The 21368-nt window shown below is 44.9% G+C and overlaps 1 protein-coding gene across 1 annotated transcript in view; it reads left to right on the top strand.

Annotated features, from left to right (window-relative positions):
• Nucleotides 1-3107: 3107 nt before the first annotated feature.
• Nucleotides 3108-21368, top strand: part of LOC115466238 (cholinesterase-like) — a 36786-nt gene continuing 18525 nt past the window's right edge. Inside the window, exons 1-2 of the mRNA XM_030197376.1 lie at nucleotides 3108-3112; nucleotides 14417-15942. Coding sequence (XP_030053236.1) covers nucleotides 14426-15942 — 1517 coding nt within the window. The 5' untranslated portion in view covers nucleotides 3108-3112; nucleotides 14417-14425. The remainder of the gene's footprint in view (nucleotides 3113-14416; nucleotides 15943-21368) is intronic.

Genomic DNA, 21368 nt, shown 5'->3' with positions numbered 1-21368 from the left:
CTGGTCTATCAAGCCCAGTATCCTGTTTCCAACAGTGGCCAATCCAGGTCCCAAGTACCTGGCAGAAACCGAACCCCAAAGAGTAGCAAGATTTTAGGATTCTAAAGAATAACAATAGTCCAAGCAGAATTTCAAAGTGTAGCAACATTCCATGTAGAACCCCAAAGAGTAGCAAGATTCTAGAATTCTAAAGAATAACAAGATTCCATGCAGAATTTCAAAGTGCAGCAACATTCCATGTAGAACCCCAAAGAATAGCAAGTACATAAGTACATAAGTGTTGCCATACTGGGACAGACTGAAGGTCCATCAAGCCCAGCATCCTGTTTCCAACAGTGGCCAATCCAGATCACAAATACCTGGCAAGATCCCAGAACAGTACAATACATTTTTTTTTTAAATTTATAGAAGTCTTTATTGAACTTATATTGATACAAGACAGTTTGTAGACATCTTATAACACCTCAACAAGACAACAGAAGTCTTAGTACAGGAATAAACAATAGCAATAAGTTGTATCAATCTACCAGAAATTCGTAACTTCGATTTTTTGTTTTTTCCCCCCCTGAGTTGAATACATTAGTAAAATCCCCCCCTCCCCAAAGAAAAACCCCCTCCGTCCCTTCGACCTCCCACCCGAAGCCTCCCTCCCCCCCCCTATACCCAACTCTATATCTCCCTCCTGTCATTCAGACTAGTAACATTCTCCCCTACTCCACCTTCAAGAAAGGCTTCCATATCTTCTCCCACCTAGGCAGTGTCTTACATTTTACTGCTGTCAGTCTCTCCATTTCACACATATAGTGTAACTTAGTATACCAGCGTACCAGCGATGGCACTAGAGGTGACTTCCAACTCTGCGCCAGGTTCACTCTCGCTGTCTGCAAGGCCCCCTTCACCAACAGCCACTCACGCCCTTCCAGGCCTGCTGGTCGCTGCCCCAACAGGAAGACTAAGGGATGCCACCGTACAGGTTTACCCAGCCACTTCTGAAGCCGCGCCTGGACAGCCTTCCAGTAGGCTTGGGCCTTTGGACATATCCACCATAAGTGTCCCATAGTACCAACAGCCCCACATTTCCTCCAACAACCTTCAGTCACCTGCGCAAACATATGGTGCAGACGCGCTGGAGTAAGGTACCACCGGAAAAACACTTTAACTGCATTCTCTTTCATAGACACAGACCTCGTGGAGCGCATAATCCCCTTCTCCAGCTGCAGCCATTGTTCGTCAGGTAAGGAGAAGTCCAGCTCCTGTTCCCACCGTCTCCTATGTAATAATGAGGGCTTTTGGAGCGACACCAGGGATGAGTATAAAAAGGTGATCATACCCCGCGTACTCTGAAACCGCACACAGACTTCCTCCATCGGGTGTGCCTCCCTCCTAAGACAAGCAACATATTTAGGTCCTTTTAAAAAATGCGCAAGCTGCAAATAAGCATAATAGTCACTTTGCCGTAACTTAAAGTCTTCCTTCAAATTATCGAAGGGGATCAAATCCTCCCCCACATGCAACTGTCCCATCATATCCAAGCCAGACTCTGCCCAGCGTACAAAGGTAGGGCTCTCCACACCCGGCCCAAAGAGAGGGTTGTTCACTACAGGTGCCAGTCCCAAAATAGGAGGCTGATGCTCAGCAAACATGTGGTCCCAATAGTAAAAGGTAGCCTGTACTGTCGGGGGGAACCGAACAACCTGTCCTCTGTATTTGTTGGGTAGCCACATCAGATGTCCCAACCTACGAGTCCCCACCATAGCTTGCTCGAGGTGTACCCATAGTTTATGATCTTCCCCCCTAAACCACTCAATCGCCGATCTGGCCTGGGCGGCACAGTAGTACCAGTAAAGGTTTGGCACTGACAGACCTCCAAGTTGCTTATTCCTATATAGAACAGCCCGTGGCAAGCGGGGTCTCTTCTCGTTCCATACAAAGCGTAACAGACGGTCCTGCAGACCGGACAGGAAGGACCGTGACAATCTTAGGGGAAGAACCTAAAAAAAATACAATAGCCTAGGCAGGATATTCATTTTAATAGCCGCGATCCGGCCAAACCAAGACAACCCCGTGTGAGTCCATCTGTCAAGATCATTATATATCGCTTTCTGAAGTGCCAGGTAATTAACCGCAAACAGCTCAGACGGTTCCGCTGGTATCTGTACCCCCAAATATTGTATGGACTTAGTTTTCCATTTAAAGACATACGAAGTTTTCAACGCCTCACACGTCCTCAGTGGCACCCCCACAGCCATACCCACTGACTTGTTAGCGTTAAGCTTGTAGCCCGAAACACGCGAGTATCCCTCTATCTCCTGCATCAGATTAGGGAGTGAAATTAATGGATTGGTCAATGACAGTAACACGTCATCTGCGAATAACGCCACTTTGTATTCTTGCCCCCTCACCCGAACCCCAGAGATGTCTACATTTTCTCGAATAGCAGCCGCCAGCGGTTCCATCGTCAAAGCAAACAGCAATGGAGACAACGGGCAGCCCTGCCGAGTGCCCCTCCCCAACAGGAACGCACCCGAATTCCCACCATTCACCCTAACACACGCCTGCGGGTGAGTATAAAGCGATTGGATCCAAGATCTAAATAAGGGCCCTATTCCAAATCTTTGCAGAACCTTATCCAAAAACCCCCAATGGACTCGTTCGAAGGCCTTCTCCGCGTCCAAACCCAGCAACACCAACGGACAGGCCCGCGACCGAGCCACATGTATCAAATCTAAGGTTCGACGTATATTATCCATTGCCTGCCTCTCTGGCACAAACCCCACTTGGCCCGGGTGGACCAAGATTGGCAACATCTCACCCAATCGGTTCGCAAGCACCTTGGCCAAGATTTTTACGTCAGTATTTAAGATTGATATTGGGCGATAAGAGGCACATTCCGTGCTATCCTTGTCAGGCTTCGGTATGACTGCTACCCAGGCTTCCATCATTGTTCTAGGGAGCGCCTTCCCGTCTCTCACCGAATTGATAATCAATGTGAGGCACGGCGCCAGTTCTCGGGCAAAGGTCTTGAAAAACTCATTAGTGAAGCCATCCAAGCCAGGCGCCTTACCTGTCGGCAAGGCCTTAATAACATGCAACACCTCATCTAATGTCACCGGTGCGTCCAAAGCTCTTTTTTGCGGTTCCGACAATACAGCCAAACCTCGAGCTTCCAGGTATCTGTCCACCTCCCCCACCTGCACGGCAGCATCCTCCCTGTAAAGGGACTCATAAAACTGAGCACAGCGCTCCCTGATCTTGGCAGATTTATATAGCATAGCCCCACTTGCAACCTTCACACGCATAATATGTCTAGCCACTCTGATCTTTCTCAATTTCATAGCCAACAACCTCCCAGGCTTATTGGATCTTTCATAGCAAATCTGTTTCAATCGTGCATGGACAAACTGCAAACTTTCCTCATGCAGAGCAGCCAATTCCAATCGCACATCTTGCAGCTTGCGGTAATCAGACACCCGACCAGAAGCTCTATACCTTATCTCTAGCTCACCAATTTTCTCCATGCATTTTATCAATCGTTCTTTATGAACTCTGTTTCTTCGACTAGCGCACTTAATAAAGTGTCCTCTCGACACCGCTTTGAAAGCATCCCATACTATACTCAAGTCTGGACCCGATCCCATGTTAATCTCAAAGTATTCCCTTAGGACTGGAAGGAACTCCTCAACAATCTGAGGGTCCTGTAACAAGCAATTGTTGAATGTCCATCTCCTGTCCCGCCGCTCCCTCTCTAACGAGGGAACAACCGACCAGGCCGGAGCGTGGTCTGAGATTGTAATCTGGCCTATGTCAGAATCCCCCCCTCCCTCTGACAGGGTCTTGTCAAGAAAGATGTAATCTAGTCTGGAATAGGAATGGTGTGCTGATGAATAAAAGGTATAGTCTCTGCCTCCAGGGTGACACAGTCTCCACCAGTCACACAGTCCCATGTCTTCTACTAAGTGTCTTAGAGCCCGGGAGATGTTTTGATCAGCTGGAGCAGGAGGAGCAGACCTGTCTAGCCCCGGTTGCATCGTGGCATTAAAATCTCCAGCCATGATCACCTTACCTTGTGCAAACCGCTGCAACTCCTTATGTAGGTACCCAAAAAATATTTCCTGGTGATCATTAGGTGCGTACACATTAGCCAAGGTGTATTCCTCCCGCTCCAACTGCACGTGCATAAACAGAAAGCGACCCTCAGTGTCTCTCCTGACATGGAGTACCTGAACATGAACATCTTTGTTAAACAATATAGCTACCCCTCGCTTCTTATTCCCCTTGACATCTGAGGCACAATACACACTTGGATATAGGTTAGAAACCAGCAGCCCCTCATGTTTTCTTAACAAGTGCGTTTCCTGTAAGAAGACCACCTTCGGGCTCAGTAAGCGTAATTCACGCTGGAGGGCGTGACACATATGGAGAGTTAAGCCCTTTTACATTATAGGTAAGTACCTTAAAATCAGACATTAGGTCACTTTTATGTAGCCACCATGTGTAGCAAAGGGAGAATGACACTCAGACTCACAATCCCCCTTTATCCCAACCCCCCCCAAAAAATAGGGAACCCCCCCACCCACCCGCTCCACCCTCCTAAAGCCCCTGTTACGCCATCCCAAAGCTTGCCCTATACCCCTTTCCAACCATTCCATCCCCCCCTGATGACCACTAGGAAGGAACATGAACCCTTACCTAGGAATAACTGAGGAAGCACTTACTCTCCCGTCCTGGCTCCCAAGACCTACCCCTCCCACCCCCCTCCCATGCTATCCAAACCTCTGCTAAACATTTACTACTCCCACCCAACAAGAAGCTAAATCAAACACACTCCTAGCCCCCTTCTTCCACTCTCCCTCCCAACCCAGCTTAACACAAACATCAGAACCCTTAACTTTACTTTAGAAATCATTCTAAGCAACAGCCGGATAGTTCCACTTTACTTCAGTGGAAGCCATCTGGACAGTAAAAGCAGGTAAAACCCTCAGGCATATTCACTCAGTCCTGTTAAGTATCAGTCCGTGCCTTCTTCGCCTTGTCCTGAACTCTCTGCCACTTCTGGAGCTTAGCACGTGTGACGGGGGCCAACTCCGTTGCTGGACCTTCTGTGGTCACCAGACCCTCGCGACGCAGGGTCTTCTAGACTTCTTCAATGGAGTGGGTCCGGTGCAAGGTACCCCCAGCAGTAAAACAAAGGGCAAATGGAAATGCCCAGCGGTAGGGGATTTTTTTCTTTATCAATACCTCCAAAGCAGGTTTCATCTCTCGCCTCAAAAACAATGTGTGAGCAGATAGATCTTGAAAGACCCGGATTTGTGCATTATTGTAATCAATATATGGCAGTTGTCTCGCCTTCTGTAGTACCAGCTCCTTAGTAGTAAATGTGGTAAAGCAAACCACTATATCTCGCGGTCTATTGTCTTGCCGTTTGCCCAGCGCTCTGTGTGCACGTTCAATCGAGATGTCCACGTTGTCCACCAGTTTACCACATAGCAACTTAACAATGGCGCCAACATCCTCGCGATCCTCAACCTCCGGGACGCCCCGAAATCGCAAATTGTTTCGGCGCCCGCGGTTTTCAAGGTCATCCACCTTAAGTTGCAATTCCGCATTGAAGGCTAGCGCTTTGGAAAGGCGCATCTCAGTCTCAATCAGTTTTTCCGCGGATTCATCTACTCTCACCTCAAGGTCTTCCACGCGGCCGCCGAGCTCTCGAAGATCAACGCTCAGCCCATCCATCTTTTCCAAGATTTCCTCCTTGGAGGCCTTAATCTCGGCACGGATCTCCGTGAGGAACTTCGCTAGTTCTTTAGAAAGCCCTCTCTTAGAAGCCACTTTGCCCGTTCCGAGCACTGAAGATGCAGAGTCCGAGTCCGATTGCGAGGGAGGTGCAGAAGAGAGCACATGGCGCCGCAGCGCTCGGCCTGTCTGCTTATCAGGGAGACGATCACTCTCCTTTCGTGCCGCAGCCATTATCGCCAGCCGGCAAAAAAACCCCGTCAGTTGTTTGTTCTCTGTTCAGGCTCTCTGGCTGGATATAAACGAGCACGATGTTGCGGCAGAAGATCGCTATTTTTAGCTAAATGAAGGAAGGTTGTGTCGGAGCTATGGACCTAAGCAGCCATTCAGGTTCGTGACGTCACTTCCTCCCTAGTACAATACATTTTATGCTGCTTATCTTGTTGGGTAGACTGGATAAACGGTACAGGTCTTTATCTGCCGTCAACTACTATGTTACTATGGGGCTCATTTCCAAAAGAGAAAAACATCTATAAAGTGGCATAAAGAGCATTTGGATATTTTTCTCACCAAAACATGCAAATCAGTATTTTTGAAACCCATTTTGCAGACATTTATCTATGCAGTTCATCTGCAATCATCCAAATTTCAAGGAGGTGTGTTAAGGGTGGGATTTGGGCATTCCTAAGACTTGGGACGTTTTTCAGCTATAATGGAACAAAACAAAAAAGTCTATGACTAAAACTAAGTTTGGTCTAGACCTGTTTTAATAACGACTAAAGAAAAAATACACTCGAGCTCCTTTAATGAATACTTGAAAATGCAACCCAGGTTCACATTATATATCATGGATGTCACATAGAGGTAGCAGCATAACCTGCAAATGATGTGTAAGTGGAGAAAAAAGCCTCAGAGTCGCCGCCCAGCCTGTCACCTCTCAGTGAAATTATAAGGCATGAGCTCGGCATGCCATCATTTAGCTTCAAAAAAACTCCACATATACCTCAATATATCAATCTCAATTTTAAATATTACTCTATGTGTCCACTAATCATTCTATGAATGTACTGTATCTAATTAGTGGAACTAGTAAAGCAACACACGTTCCATCCCGCTGCTTTGAATGCAAACATAACAGAAATATATCCAGAAGAGTCAACCCAAATCACTTAGCTTTATATTTTCCTTAAATGTCCTTCTCCGGGTGACCCTTCTCTTTTAATAACCCGACAGGGAGCCCCCGTTTCGCGAATGCTACCTCAGGGGTGATTTCCAAAATTCATATATTCAAAGATTGCATCCACTGTCACTTCTCCCCGTTAGCTACAAACTTTCTTCTAGCTTCTGCAGATCCTTTTTCATGTTTTCCACTCCTTCCTGGGTGTCCACTCTGTTACAAATCTTGGTATCATCTGCAAAAAGGCAAACTGTACCTTCTAACCCTTTGGCAATGTCACTCACAAATATATTGAACAGAATCGGCCCCAGCACCGATCCCTGAGGCACTCCACTACTCACCTTTCCCTCATCCGAGCGAATTCCATTAACCACCACCCTCTGGCGTCTGTCCGTCAACCAGTTCCTAATCCAGTTCACCACATCGGGTCCTATCTTCAGCCTGTCAAGTGTATTTAAGAGCCTCCTGTAGGGAACCGTGTCAAAAGCTTTGCTGAAATCTAAGTAGATTATGTCTATAGCACGTCCATGATTCAATTCTCCGGTCACCCAGTCAAAGAATTCAATGAGATTCGTTTGGCATGATTTACCTTTGGTAAAACCATGTTGTCTCGGTTCTTGCAACTTATTTGCTTCCAGGAAATTCACTATCCTTTCCTTCAGCATCGCTTCCATAAATTTTCTAGTAGAGGAGTGTGGTAGCCGTGTTAGTCCACTCTTAAGGTTATCAATAGAAATCAAACAAAATAAAACATGGAAAAGAAAATAAGATGATACCTTTTTTATTGGACATAACTTAATACATTTCTTGATTAGCTTTCGAAGGTTGCCCTTCTTCGTCAGATCGGAAATAAGCAAATGTGCTAGCTGACAGTGTATATAAGTGAAAAACATTCAAGCATTGCTATGACAGTCTGACAGGGTGGGAGGATGGGGGTGGGTAGGAAGTATGCATGGGGACATCAAAGTATATCATTGGTATTCTAACAGGGTGGGTGTGGACAGGTGAGGGGAGGGTGATCAACAGAGACATACAGCTTTATGGTTTATAATGGGCTAGGAACCCCAGGTCCTTGTTAAGTCCTTTCTGTTGGGTGTTAAAATATTCAATCATTCTGACTTCAAAGGTCTTACGTTCTTGTATGGTTTTAAAGTTACCTTTGAGGATTCTCACTGTGAAGTCACTGGTGCAGTGTCCTGGTCTTGTAAAATGTTGACCAACAGGTGTGGGAACCCTGCTGGCACCAGCATTGTTTATATGATGTCTATGTAAATTGAATCTTGTCTTAAGCATCTGGCCTGTTTCTCCAATATAGCATCCTTCATTACATTTTTTACACTGAATGATATATACCACATTGGAAGATGAGCAAGTGAAAGATCCCTTTATGTTGAATGTCTTTCCTTTGTGGATGACTTTGGGGTCCTGTGAAATATTTTGGCATAGTTTGCAACTGGATAAATTACAGGGAAGTGTGCCCTTCTGTTCCTTTTCAGTCTGTGAAGGAAGTTTACTTCTGATTAGCTTGTGTTTTAAATTGGGTGGCTGTCGGAAGGCCAGTACTGGTGGGGATGGGAATATCTCTTTCAGTAATTCATCCTCCTGGAGTATAGGTTGTAGATCTCTTATGATTTTCCTCAGTTTTTCCAGCTCTGGATTGTATGTCACTACAAGCGGGATTCTGTCTGTGGATTTTTTCTTTTTGTACTGTAGCAGATTCTCCCTGGGTGTTTTGAGGGAGGAGGCAATATTCTTGGAGATTATTTTGGGGTTGTAGCCCTTCTGTTTGAAGGATTCAGTCAGGGTTTTAAGGTGTCTGTCTCTGTCCCCTGGGTCAGAGCAGATACGGTGGTATCTTGTGGCTTGGCTGTAAATGATGGATCTTTTTGTATGTGAAGGATGGAAGCTGGAGTTGTGGAGATAGCTACATCTGTCTGTGGGTTTCTTGTATACAGATGTTTGTATACAGCCATCACTGATTGAGACCGTGGTGTCCAAAAAATTGACTTTTTCTGGGGAGTAGTCAATTTTGAATCTGATTGTAGGATGGTATGTATTGACCTTTGAAGTCAGAATGATTGAATATTTTAACACCCAACAGAAAGGACTTAACAAGGACCTGGGGTTCCTAGCCCATTATAAACCATAAAGCTGTATGTCTCTGTTGATCACCCTCCCCTCACCTGTCCACACCCACCCTGTTAGAATACCAATGATATACTTTGATGTCCCCATGCATACTTCCTACCCACCCCCATCCTCCCACCCTGTCAGACTGTCATAGCAATGCTTGAATGTTTTTCACTTATATACACTGTCAGCTAGCACATTTGCTTATTTCCGATCTGACGAAGAAGGGCAACCTTCGAAAGCTAATCAAGAAATGTATTAAGTTATGTCCAATAAAAAAGGTATCATCTTATTTTCTTTTCCATGTTTTATTTTGTTTGATTTCTATTGATAACCTTAAGAGTGGACTAACACGGCTACCACACTCCTCTACTTAAGATGGAAGATACCGCATACAGCCGCATGAAAAAGCAAATGAACAAACTTTTGGAAAAAGAAACAAAAGTAAACAGTCATCTTTACTTTCTGACAATCTGCAAGAAGAATGACATCATTCCCAAAGGACTGAGGATCAAAAATCCTTTGGCTACTACTTACAATTCTGACTATGCAGAGAAACTCTGCAAACGCACTAGTCAGAAATTAAGAAATGAACTTATACATCAACTCTACAAGAAAAAAAGAATAATACAAACCCAAAGGGATGTAACCATGAGGAACATGGAGGAATTACATCCACACCTTGTGAACCAACTTAAAGAGGACCTACATAACATCCAGGGAGAAAAACAATACATTGCTATCCGCAAAAAGGAAATAAAGCTATATTCTCTTCTTCAAAATCAAAGAGAGAGAAACTGCTTATCCTTGAATAGCTACAGCTCTGCAGAACCAACAGCTCCAGACACTTTGGAGACACTTGGATACACATCTGAGGCTTGTGAAAATCAGAGCCCAAACAAACCAGGGAATACTGACCACACCTTTACAGATGCAAACCAAATGGGGATAATAAACCTCTCGAACCATCAATTATCACAACATATAGCTGGATTTGATCTAGGTTATTTGATGGGCAGAATGAGAGCCCTTTGGAAAGCACAGAGATCTCGTGCTTTCCAAAGGGCTCTCATTCTGCCCATCAAATAACCTAGATCAAATCCAGCTATATTCAGACCTAGAAGAATTCTTCAGAAAAATGCGTCTTAAAGCACATTTCCACAATAGAGAGACATCAAATGATCCGAAATACAGTCTTAAACAGAAGAACACTTATTTCACCCCACAGGAGAGACAAAACTACAAACTGGATAACTACATAGAAAGTTTCAGACATAGGGTTAAATCACAACTCTCCAACAAACAAAAAAGAATTCTGTACAATCTTACCCCACCAGAAAGAGCGGCCATAAGAACCCTACAAACTAACGAACGCATTATCATCAAACCCGCAGACAAAGGAGGCGCAGTGGTAATTATGGACATACAAAAATACATTGAAGAGGGCCACAAACAGCTCTCAGACAATAAATACTACAGGAAACTAACTGAGGACCCCACACAGGATTACACAAAACAGCTGAAAGACCTTATCAAAACATTTCCTACACAAGCGCAACCTCACCTGAAGAAACTCATACCAAATCAACCTTCCGTAGGCACATTTTACATGCTACCCAAGATCCACAAACTGGGAAACCCTGGCAGACCAATCATATCAGGTATTGGCACACTCACGGAAGAAATATCTGGATTCATAGAGGGAATTCTGAAACCTCTCGTACACAAAACTAACAGCTTCATACAAGACACCACAGACTTTCTGAATAAATTGAAAAATATCAAGCAACTACCACCTAACACCCTTCTGGTCACGATGGATGTAGAATCACTATACAGCAACATTCCACATGCGGATGGCATAGCTGCATGTGGAAGACTCCTAAAAAAATCCACTCTGGACCATCAATACTCTCCAGAAACTATTACAAAATTAATCAAATTCATTTTAACTCACAACTACTTCCACTTTAACAATGATATCTATCTGCAAATAATGGGCACTGCGATGGGCACCAGGACAGCACCCCAATATGCCAACCTTTTTATGGCTGAGCTGGAAGAGACATTTCTGAATACACACCAGACCAAACCTCTAAAATACTACCGGTACATCGATGACATCTTTATGATTTGGACGGAGGGTGAAGAAACACTGAAACAATTTTATTCTGCATTCAATACATACCATCCTACAATCAGATTCAAAATTGACTACTCCCCAGAAAAAGTCAATTTTTTGGACACCACGGTCTCAATCAGTGATGGCTGTATACAAACATCTGTATACAAGAAACCCACAGACAGATGTAGCTATCTCCACAACTCCAGCTTCCATCCTTCACATACAAAAAGATCCATCATTTACAGCCAAGCCACAAGATACCACCGTATCTGCTCTGACCCAGGGGACAGAGACAGACACCTTAAAACCCTGACTGAATCCTTCAAACAGAAGGGCTACAACCCCAAAATAATCTCCAAGAATATTGCCTCCTCCCTCAAAACACCCAGGGAGAATCTGCTACAGTACAAAAAGAAAAAATCCACAGACAGAATCCCGCTTGTAGTGACATACAATCCAGAGCTGGAAAAACTGAGGAAAATCATAAGAGATCTACAACCTATACTCCAGGAGGATGAATTACTGAAAGAGATATTCCCATCCCCACCAGTACTGGCCTTCCGACAGCCACCCAATTTAAAACACAAGCTAATCAGAAGTAAACTTCCTTCACAGACTGAAAAGGAACAGAAGGGCACACTTCCCTGTAATTTATCCAGTTGCAAACTATGCCAAAATATTTCACAGGACCCCAAAGTCATCCACAAAGGAAAGACATTCAACATAAAGGGATCTTTCACTTGCTCATCTTCCAATGTGGTATATATCATTCAGTGTAAAAAATGTAATGAAGGATGCTATATTGGAGAAACAGGCCAGATGCTTAAGACAAGATTCAATTTACATAGACATCATATAAACAATGCTGGTGCCAGCAGGGTTCCCACACCTGTTGGTCAACATTTTACAAGACCAGGACACTGCACCAGTGACTTCACAGTGAGAATCCTCAAAGGTAACTTTAAAACCATACAAGAACGTAAGACCTTTGAAGTCAGAATGATTGAATATTTTAACACCCAACAGAAAGGACTTAACAAGGACCTGGGGTTCCTAGCCCATTATAAACCATAAAGCTGTATGTCTCTGTTGATCACCCTCCCCTCACCTGTCCACACCCACCCTGTTAGAATACCAATGATATACTTTGATGTCCCCATGCATACTTCCTACCCACCCCCATCCTCCCACCCTGTCAGACTGTCATAGCAATGCTTGAATGTTTTTCACTTATATACACTGTCAGCTAGCACATTTGCTTATTTCCGATCTGACGAAGAAGGGCAACCTTCGAAAGCTAATCAAGAAATGTATTAAGTTATGTCCAATAAAAAAGGTATCATCTTATTTTCTTTTCCATGTTTTATTTTGTTTGATTTCTATTGATAAATTTTCTAATAACCGAAGTGAGACTTACCAGCCTGTAGTTTCCAGCTTCTTCCCTATCACCACTTTTGTGAAGAGGGACAACATCCGCTGTTCTCCAATCCCACGGAACCTCTCCCGTCTCCAATGATTTATTAAACAAATCTTTAAGAGGACCCGCCAGAACCTCTCTGAGCTCCCTCAATATTCTGGGGTGGATCCCGTCCGGTCCCATGGCTTTGTCCACCTTTAGATTTTCTAGTTGTTCATACACACTCTCTTCCGTGAACGATGCTATATCCACTCCATTCTCATATGTACTTTTGACAGTCAATCGTGGTCCTTCTCCAGGATTTTCTTCTGTGAAAACAGAACAAAAGTATCTATTTAGCAAATTTGCTTTTTCTTCATCATTATCTACATAGCAGTTCGCAGCATCTTTCAGTCTTACAATTCTCTTTTTGTCTTCCTCCTTTCACTAATATACCTGAAGAAATTTTTGTCACCCCCTCCTTACATTTCTAGCCATTTGTTCTTCCGCGTGCGCTTTCGCCAGACGTATCTCTCTCTTGGCTTCTTTCAGTTTCATCCGGTATTCCTTACATAAAGGTTTGTGGCCATATTTATAGCTTCTTTCAGCCTGGACCACTGTCCTTCCACTTCTCGTACGTCCTCCCACCCCATCAGCTCCTTCCTCAGGTATTCCCCCATTTTACTAAAGTCAACATGCTTGAAATTCAGGACTTTGAGTTTTTAGTGGCTGCCCTCCACTTCAGCTGTCATATCAAGCCAAACTGTTTGATGGTCACTGCTACCCAGGTGGGCACCCACTCGAACATTTGACACACTATCCCCATTTGTGAGCACCAGATCCAGCGTCGCTCCCTCCCTCGTGGGTTCTGTCACCATTTGTCTGAGCAGAACACTTTGAAAAGCATCCACGATCTCTCTACTTCTTTCCGATTCCGCAGATGGAACCTTCCAATCTACATCTGGCAGATTGAAATCTTCCATCAACAGAACCTCTTGTTTCTTTCCCAACTTTTGAATATCTGCGATCAGATCTTTATCTACTTCCTCCAAATGTGTTGGAGGTCTGTAGACAACACCCACGTGGACAGAGGTTCTATCATCTCTTTTTAAGGTGATCCATATCGCTTCTTCCTTTCCCCAGGCCCCTGTCATTTCAGTCGCTGCGATATCATTTCTCACATACAGAGCTACTCCTCCACCTTTACGACCCTCTCTATCCTTCCTAAACAGATTATAGCCTGGTATGTTTGCATCCCATTTATGGGAACCATTGAATCATTGTAATATTTGAATAATTAATTGTTGGCACCTCATTAACTAATTACTTTGTATGCTAATGTGCCCTGGTTGACCACATTTGAGCAACCTATATAGAATCCAGGCTATATTTGACCTTGGTGTGACCTTTTATTTCCTTGTGCCTCAGTTCTAATCCCTGGCTCTGTCACTGATCCTGTTTGTGAGTTTGAAGTAAGTCACTTTTATCTCTCTGAACCTCTGAATACCCAAAGGTGCTGGAATGAAATCACCTTTTTTTTTTCAATTTGCTTTTTCTGTGCTGTCAGCTTTGGAAATTTGTAGACATCTCAGGATTTAGGAACTTTCTGGCTGCCTCAGTTCCCCAAACCTGATTCCTGATACTGTTGCTTCATTATCCTTGATCTCAGGTTTAATCGATATTTTGTAGCCTTGCTTCCAGTTAATGTAAATAAGGATATGTCTTCATTCCGCTTTATAATTAACTTTCACTGTTATAGAACGTAAGTTTCCCATGTGGTTCAAAGGAGGTACTGTATATTACGAGAATGATTGTTGTTGTTAAGATTATTCTGATGTGAGCTCTTATGTTGTAGACGTCCAAGATGTGGTACGACAGGAGACACGGTCTCAGCCACATCCATGTTTGGATCCTCTTCCTTCATGTGTGCATCTCTCATTCGTGGGCTCAGGAAGAGACACTTGTGGACACCAAGCAAGGAAAAGTGCGGGGACTTCAACTACCAGCACACTCAGGGTCTGTGACAGCCTTCCTGGGGATCCCCTATGGAGAACCGCCAACAGGGACCCTTAGATTCCAGAAGTCAGAGCCACGCAAACCCTGGGATGGAGTCCTGGATGCCACCAAATACGGACACTCCTGCTACCAGATTTGCGATACCACTTTCCCAGGCTTTGCAGGTAGTGAGATGTGGAATGCAAATACAGAGTTCAGTGAAGACTGCCTCTACCTGAACGTCTGGGTACCATCACCCCGACCTGTGGCAGCGGCGGTCATGGTGTGGTTCCATGGTGGTGGCTTCATATCTGGGACATCATCTCTTGACATCTACGATGGCCGGTATCTAGTAGAAGCTGAAGATGTGATTCTAGTGACCTTTAACTACAGAGTGGGGCCTTTGGGGTTTCTGGCATTGACAGGGAACCAGGGCATACAAGGAAATGCTGGTTTGTTTGATCAGAGGCTGGCTCTCCTCTGGGTCCATGAAAATATTGGACAGTTTGGAGGCAACCCTGAAAGTGTCACGATCTTTGGCGAGAGTGCGGGAGGTGCTTCAGTGAACTTTCATGTCCTTTCTCCTAAAAGTTACCCCTTCTTCACTAGGGCCATCATGGGAAGTGGCTCAGCCAATGCTAAATGGGCTTCAGTCACTCAGAAGAAAGCAAGGACTAGAGCTGTGAATCTTGCCAACCTACTTGAATGTCCCACCACCGATGACACGGAAATCATAACATGCCTTCAAAGCAAGGACCCTCAAGAAATAACCAAACTGCAATTATCCATCCCTATAGACGGCATTGTTCTGATGATACATTTCGCGCCAACAGTTGATGGGGATTTCCTCACAGACACACCAGAGAAGCTGTTGGAACTGGGGCAATTCAAGTCATCTGAGATCTTGGCGGGAGTTGTCAGAAATGAAGGGACTATCTTCACAGTGTACTGGGCATCTGGCTTTAGCCCATTCAATGAGAGCCTCATCACTGGGGCTCAGTATGAGAAGAATCTAAAAAAACTGTTCCCCAAGGCGGGAGAGCTTGGGGTGGAATCTGTACTCTTCCAGTACACAGACTGGGAAGAAGAAAAGGACCCCAAGATGAATCGTGATGCATTGGGTCACATGTTCGGTGATGAATATTTCCTTTGCCCCTTGGTCGACATGGCCCAATGGTTTGCAGAACGAGGCCTGAAGACATTCCTGTACCGGTTTGACCATCGATTCTCACAGCTAGCATGGCCAGAGTGGATGGGTGTCATACACGGTGGAGAGATCCCTTTTATCTTTGGGATACCTTTAGATGGGAAACAGAACTACAGTAAAGCTGAGCAGGAGCTAAGCAGGAAGGTGATGAAAGCCTGGGCCAACTTTGCAAGGACTGGGTAAGTCTCCTTCTTGAGAATTTCAAGTAATTCCGAGAGACCATTGGTATCACAGTATTGCAGGGACATGCTTGGGCATGTCTGACCTTAGGTATTCTCCACATAACTGTAAGGCAGTCACAAAATGGTTTGATCAAGGTGTGTTTGTGCCATGTGCGTAGTCAAACCTTGAATTTTGGGGGTGCCAGAATACAAGGTGGGGGTTGGCACAAAAAATTTTGCCTTGCCCTGACATCTCTTGGTGCCTTGGGACTTCTTTCATGATAAGAGATTCAAAATTTGACAGCTGTTATGAGGCTGGTCACGCGGCAGCAAGAGATGACGTTTTATTAAGGCATCTTCTGCTGCTAGAGGGCAAGGTGGCTTGCTGGCACCACAGCTGCAGAATTTGGGTGGACCATGGGTTGGAACCAGGAGGCGGAATGGGCGGGGCTGTGGAGTGTGCCTTAAATCTCCCTCTCAAACATAGGGCCCCCTTGGCAGCTCTGATTCATTTGAAACAACAGAGGAAAGGTCAATTCCATTTCCTATGTCGATTCATGTTATTGGAAAAATGAAAACGAGCAGGAAAAACTCCCCACAAAATTTTGTCTCTCTATTTCTCTTCTTCCAAAAATACACCTGGTGTATCTGAAAAAACTACCTTACTGTCTTCTTTTGTTTTTGAACAAGATCTGAATGCTGTTTTTAGACTTTATTTTCGAAATGCTCAAGCACTCTTCTGTGCACAGTGTGTCTGGGTGCGCATAAAAACATGCAGTAGAGAAGGAAGGCTGTTCTTGGATTGAGATGGGACACTTTTTTTTTTGTTACATTTGTACCCTGCACTTTCCCACTCATGGCAGGCTCAATGTGGTGGGCAATGGAGGGTTAAGTGACTTGCCCAGAGTCACAAGGAGCTGCCTGTGCTGGGAATTGAACTCAGTTCCTCAGGACCAAAGTCCACCACCCTAACCACTAGGCCACTCCTCCACTCCCACTTAGGAATATTCCCCCCGATTCTAGATATGGAGTTTCAGGTCCGCATGCAACTTAATTCAATAATGAGCCAATTAGCACTGGTAATTGGCATCCTAACAAGTAATTATTAGCGCTAATTGCTTTTAATTAAAGTATACATGTGTAATTTTTATGCACAAGTCTAAAACAGGGACATGGAAATGGGAGGGTCTTGGGTGGTTCAGGGAATAAGGGGGAAGTGTGCCTAATTTAGGCGTGAGGATTTGCATCACGTTTCAGTTGGTACGTATGGTCATGCCTAAACTTAGGCGCGACTCCAGGCCATAAGCACTAATCCTATAACCTGTGCCTAACTGAAGGCACAGCTTATAGAATACCCACAAGCGCTTTTCTTGCAGTGCTAATTTTTTATATATTAAATCTAGTCCATTGGGGTTACTTTTCTATTAGTTTATTTTTGTAAATATTTAGTCAGATTTGCTGGAGTGAAATATATATTTTTTTCTGCCAGAACAGTTGAAGACCTTCTTAGATCTCTATTGGGACTACAGGCATTATAGTTTAAAAAGGGAGATCAGGGCCTCATGTTTTTGAGATGTTATAGATTTCCGTTTGCTCTCCTTGATTTTCTGGATCTCTCCTCTGTATTTTTTCTGGTCTAAGGAGGATGATAGTTACTTTCCTGTGTGATTATTGTTCACTTTCTTCTTTACTTGCTAATGTTCGTGAGTCTTTAACAAGTGTATACTTGAGATTGTATTTTCAAATTTATAGATTAAAAAAAAAACCCACAAAATTTTGTGTGCCATAGAACACTGCCCTCACTCTTAAGAAAAGTCCTTCTCTAACTAGCTTGGGCCACCTTAAGAGCACGGATCCCGCCTCGGGAGGAAGTGAGCTGTGAGGGGTGGAATCAATACCTGGGAATTTATACTATCAAAGGAGAAATGTCTTGGGTTCCAACAGACAAATCACATATTCAACAGGGAGCTCCTAGAGCTCGGGGGCAAAGAGTCCAAAAACGGGCCCCATCTTGTGCAATAGCTGCTCAACATCTGGGAGTCTCCATCCCGAACCATCAATCTCTCAGTTCTTAACAACCGCACCATTTGCACTCGCCAATTTTGGAGGGATTGGTCTTTTGGCGATATCCAATCATCCAGGATGGTCTTTTTAGCTATTAAAGTAGTTCTTTTCACAAAATTTGTAAATCCCTTTGGTCTCGGGACTCACAGGCCAGGTTTCCCAAACAGGAGGAGGGAAAGGGAATTGGGACTTGATATACCGCCTTTCTGAGGTTTTTGCAACTACATTCAAAGCGGTTTACATATATTCAGGTACTTATTTTGTACCTGGGGCAATGGAGGGTTAAGTGACTTGCCCAGAGTCACAAGGAGCTGCAGTGGGAATCGAACCCAGTTCCCCAGGATCAAAGTCCACTGCACTAACCACTAGGCAGAAAAAAGAGGAGAATAAGTCCACCCGGTCACCCACATGATTGAAACTTGTTGTAATAAGATTTTGCAAAATCTCCTCACTCTTGGACAGGTCCAATACATATGTCCCAAGGTTGCTCCCTCTGACCCACACTTGGGGCATTTCCCTGTCTGAAGAGGCGCCCATGTGGAACGCCCGGTGAGGTGGAATGTGCATCCGGAACGCAAACCGGTATTGCAACTCCCAATGATCTGCTAGCGGAGACGTTTTATAGATTGTCAACACATGTTCTTTAAGCAGGGTTGAAGATATTTCTACTGACAAATCCCGCCCCCATTCTGCAGCATACTTTCCAAAGTCTGGTTCTGAGATAGTATCTTTAATATACCGGAGGTGGTACCTCAACGGGACTTTTTGCTGCGAACCCAAGGAGTAAGCCGTAGGTAACTCCTCCTGCACATCCTCAGCCAGGGCTTCCCACGATAGGCTCCTCGTGTAATGTTGCAGCTGCCAGTAATAAAAATAATCTTTTGGGCCAAGTAGTCCTCGTTCTTGCAACTCTTGGAACGATTGCAATTTCCCCTCCCGGTTGAGGATCTGGTGCAGGTAGACTGTACCACACTACCTCCATTGCTTGAAAATTCTGTGCAGTAGCCCGGGCGGGAATGATGGGTTCCCACAAATTGGCAACATCGGAGTGACTCTTGACGAGAATTGGTACAACCTGCATACCCAATTCCAAGCCCTTTGTGCTTGTGGCAGGATGTTTGAGAGACTCAACACCGGGGAGGCCCCTCCACTCCCATGGAGGAGACTGCTGAAATGGTAAGGGTCAAACAGCCGTAATTCCATGGCTGTTGACGAAAAGTCTGTGGAGTTGCGGAACCAATCAGTTAAATGTCTCATAGCACTTGCAACCGCTATGTGCCGCACACTCTGTAGGCCCAACCCTCCATATTCCCTGGGAACACATTTTTTCCAAGGGGAATCTCGGCCTCTTCCCCCTCCACAAGAACTTTCGTAGCACAACATTCAATTGCCTCTCATCCCCTATAGTAAGGTGTAGTGGCAGCGTTTGAAATACATATGACCAGCATGGAATAATCATCATATTATATAGCGCACTGCACCCCAAAAGTGAGATAGGGAAGCCCCGCCAATGCTCAAGTTTCAGCGCTTTATCTGCCAGTAGTTTTTGCACGTTAACATCATACAATCGGCTCAACTCTCGGGGGATAAGCACTCCTAAATATTTCATCTCCTTCCCTGCTTTCTGCAATGAATGATCCTCTGGAGTGGGCCTAGCTGGTCGGGGGTTTAGCCTCATGATCTGTGACTTTTATCGATTGACTTTAAACCCCGAGATGGCACCAAAGTGGTCAATCTTCTCTAACAGAGCCAGCAAAGCCGATCTCAAGGATGTAGATATTATCAATAAATCATCTGCAAAAGCCAGGGTTTTTACCCTACCTCCCCCCACTTCCACCCCAACTACCCCCTCTCCCTTCTGTAGGCTTTTAATCAATGGTTCAATAGAGAGTAGAAAGAGAAGAGGGGATAAGAGGCAGCCCTGCCTGGTCCCTTTCGCTATTGAGAATTGCTGAGTTCTAGCTCCATTGACCAACACAGCCGCTTTGGGGTTAGAGTATAGTGACCGAATGGCCTCATATGCCCATCCCCTCACACCCACATGCCACAATACTGCAAACATATAGTCCCAGCCCACCAAATCAAATGCTTTTTCAGCGTCCAGGCTTACCAACATCGTCTCGCAGCCTGAATGCTGACTTTGGGCCAGTGCTAACAACAGTTTCCGTACATTCACCCCTGAGTGTCTATTGCGAACAAACCCTACTTGCTCTGGGCCAATAAGCCGGGGTAGGTGTTCTTGCAGCCTATTGGCTAATAATTTTGCTAGAATCTTCACATCTAAATTAATTAAGGAGATAGGTCTGTAGGAGCCAGCCTCCATTTCTGACTTCCCTGGTTTAAGCAGTAATGTGATGAGGGCTTCATTCGCATAGGCTGGGAACTGTCCCCTCTCCACCACCTCTTCCAAATACGAATGTAGCGGTCCTACTATATGTGGATTCAAGATTTTATAAAATTCACTGGTGAATCCATCTGGACCTGGGGCTGAGTGTGTGGGCAGGGACTGAATTATATCCTGCAGTTCCTTCCCTGTAATGGGTCTATTTAACTTCTCCACCTCCATTGCAGTGAGTTTCAACATCTCGGCCTTTCCCAAATAGTCCTCCACTACCTTCATGGAGGGGGAAGGCTGCGCTTTATAGAGTTCACTATAAAATTGTTTAAATATTGTTAAGACTCCCTCTCTCCCATTCTGAATATTCCCCTCTCGGTCTTTCACCGCTACAACCGCTCTAGGCCCACCCCATGTCTTGACCACCCTTGCCAGCATTGCTCCTGCCCTGTTCCCATATCTCTGAAATTTGTATTTCCTAAACACTGAGGCTCTAGAGGCTCTCTCATGGAGCAAGGAGTTTAATGCTATTTGGACTATTTTCAACTGCTCCCGGTTGTAATTCGATGGATTAGCTATGAATCTACGTCTGGCTGTTCCAAGCCTAAGTTCCAGGTTGAAGATTGCCCCTGTGATCCGGCGCTCTTGCTTTGCCGTATAACCAATCATTACTCCCCACAAGATCGCTCTCGAAGCTTGCCAAAATAATGCAGGTGTATCCCTATGTTCCTTGTTAAAGCGTGTATATTCCTCCCAACTATCTAATAGATGCTGCTTAAATTCCGGGTTGGAGGCTAGGTACGATGGAAAGCGCCACCCCCTCCCACCCAACCCCGGGTCTTGGCTTACCAAATCCATCCAGACTATTGAATGGTCGGCGATCTCCTCGGGCCCAATCTCCACCGCTCTCACAAGCGGGAACACCCTGCGGTCCACCAGGATATAGTCTATGCACGAAAGAGTCCCATGAGCCCTAGATAAGTGGGTAAAATCTCGCTCCCCTGGATGCAGTGTACGCCAAGCATCGACCACTTCTAGCGTCTGC

The sequence above is a fragment of the Microcaecilia unicolor genome, chromosome 3 (assembly GCF_901765095.1).
Source record: "Microcaecilia unicolor chromosome 3, aMicUni1.1, whole genome shotgun sequence".
In the NCBI taxonomy this organism is placed as follows: domain Eukaryota; kingdom Metazoa; phylum Chordata; class Amphibia; order Gymnophiona; family Siphonopidae; genus Microcaecilia; species Microcaecilia unicolor.
The sequence above is the reverse complement of the archived record's forward strand: the minus strand, read 5'-3'. Positions and strand labels throughout refer to the sequence as shown.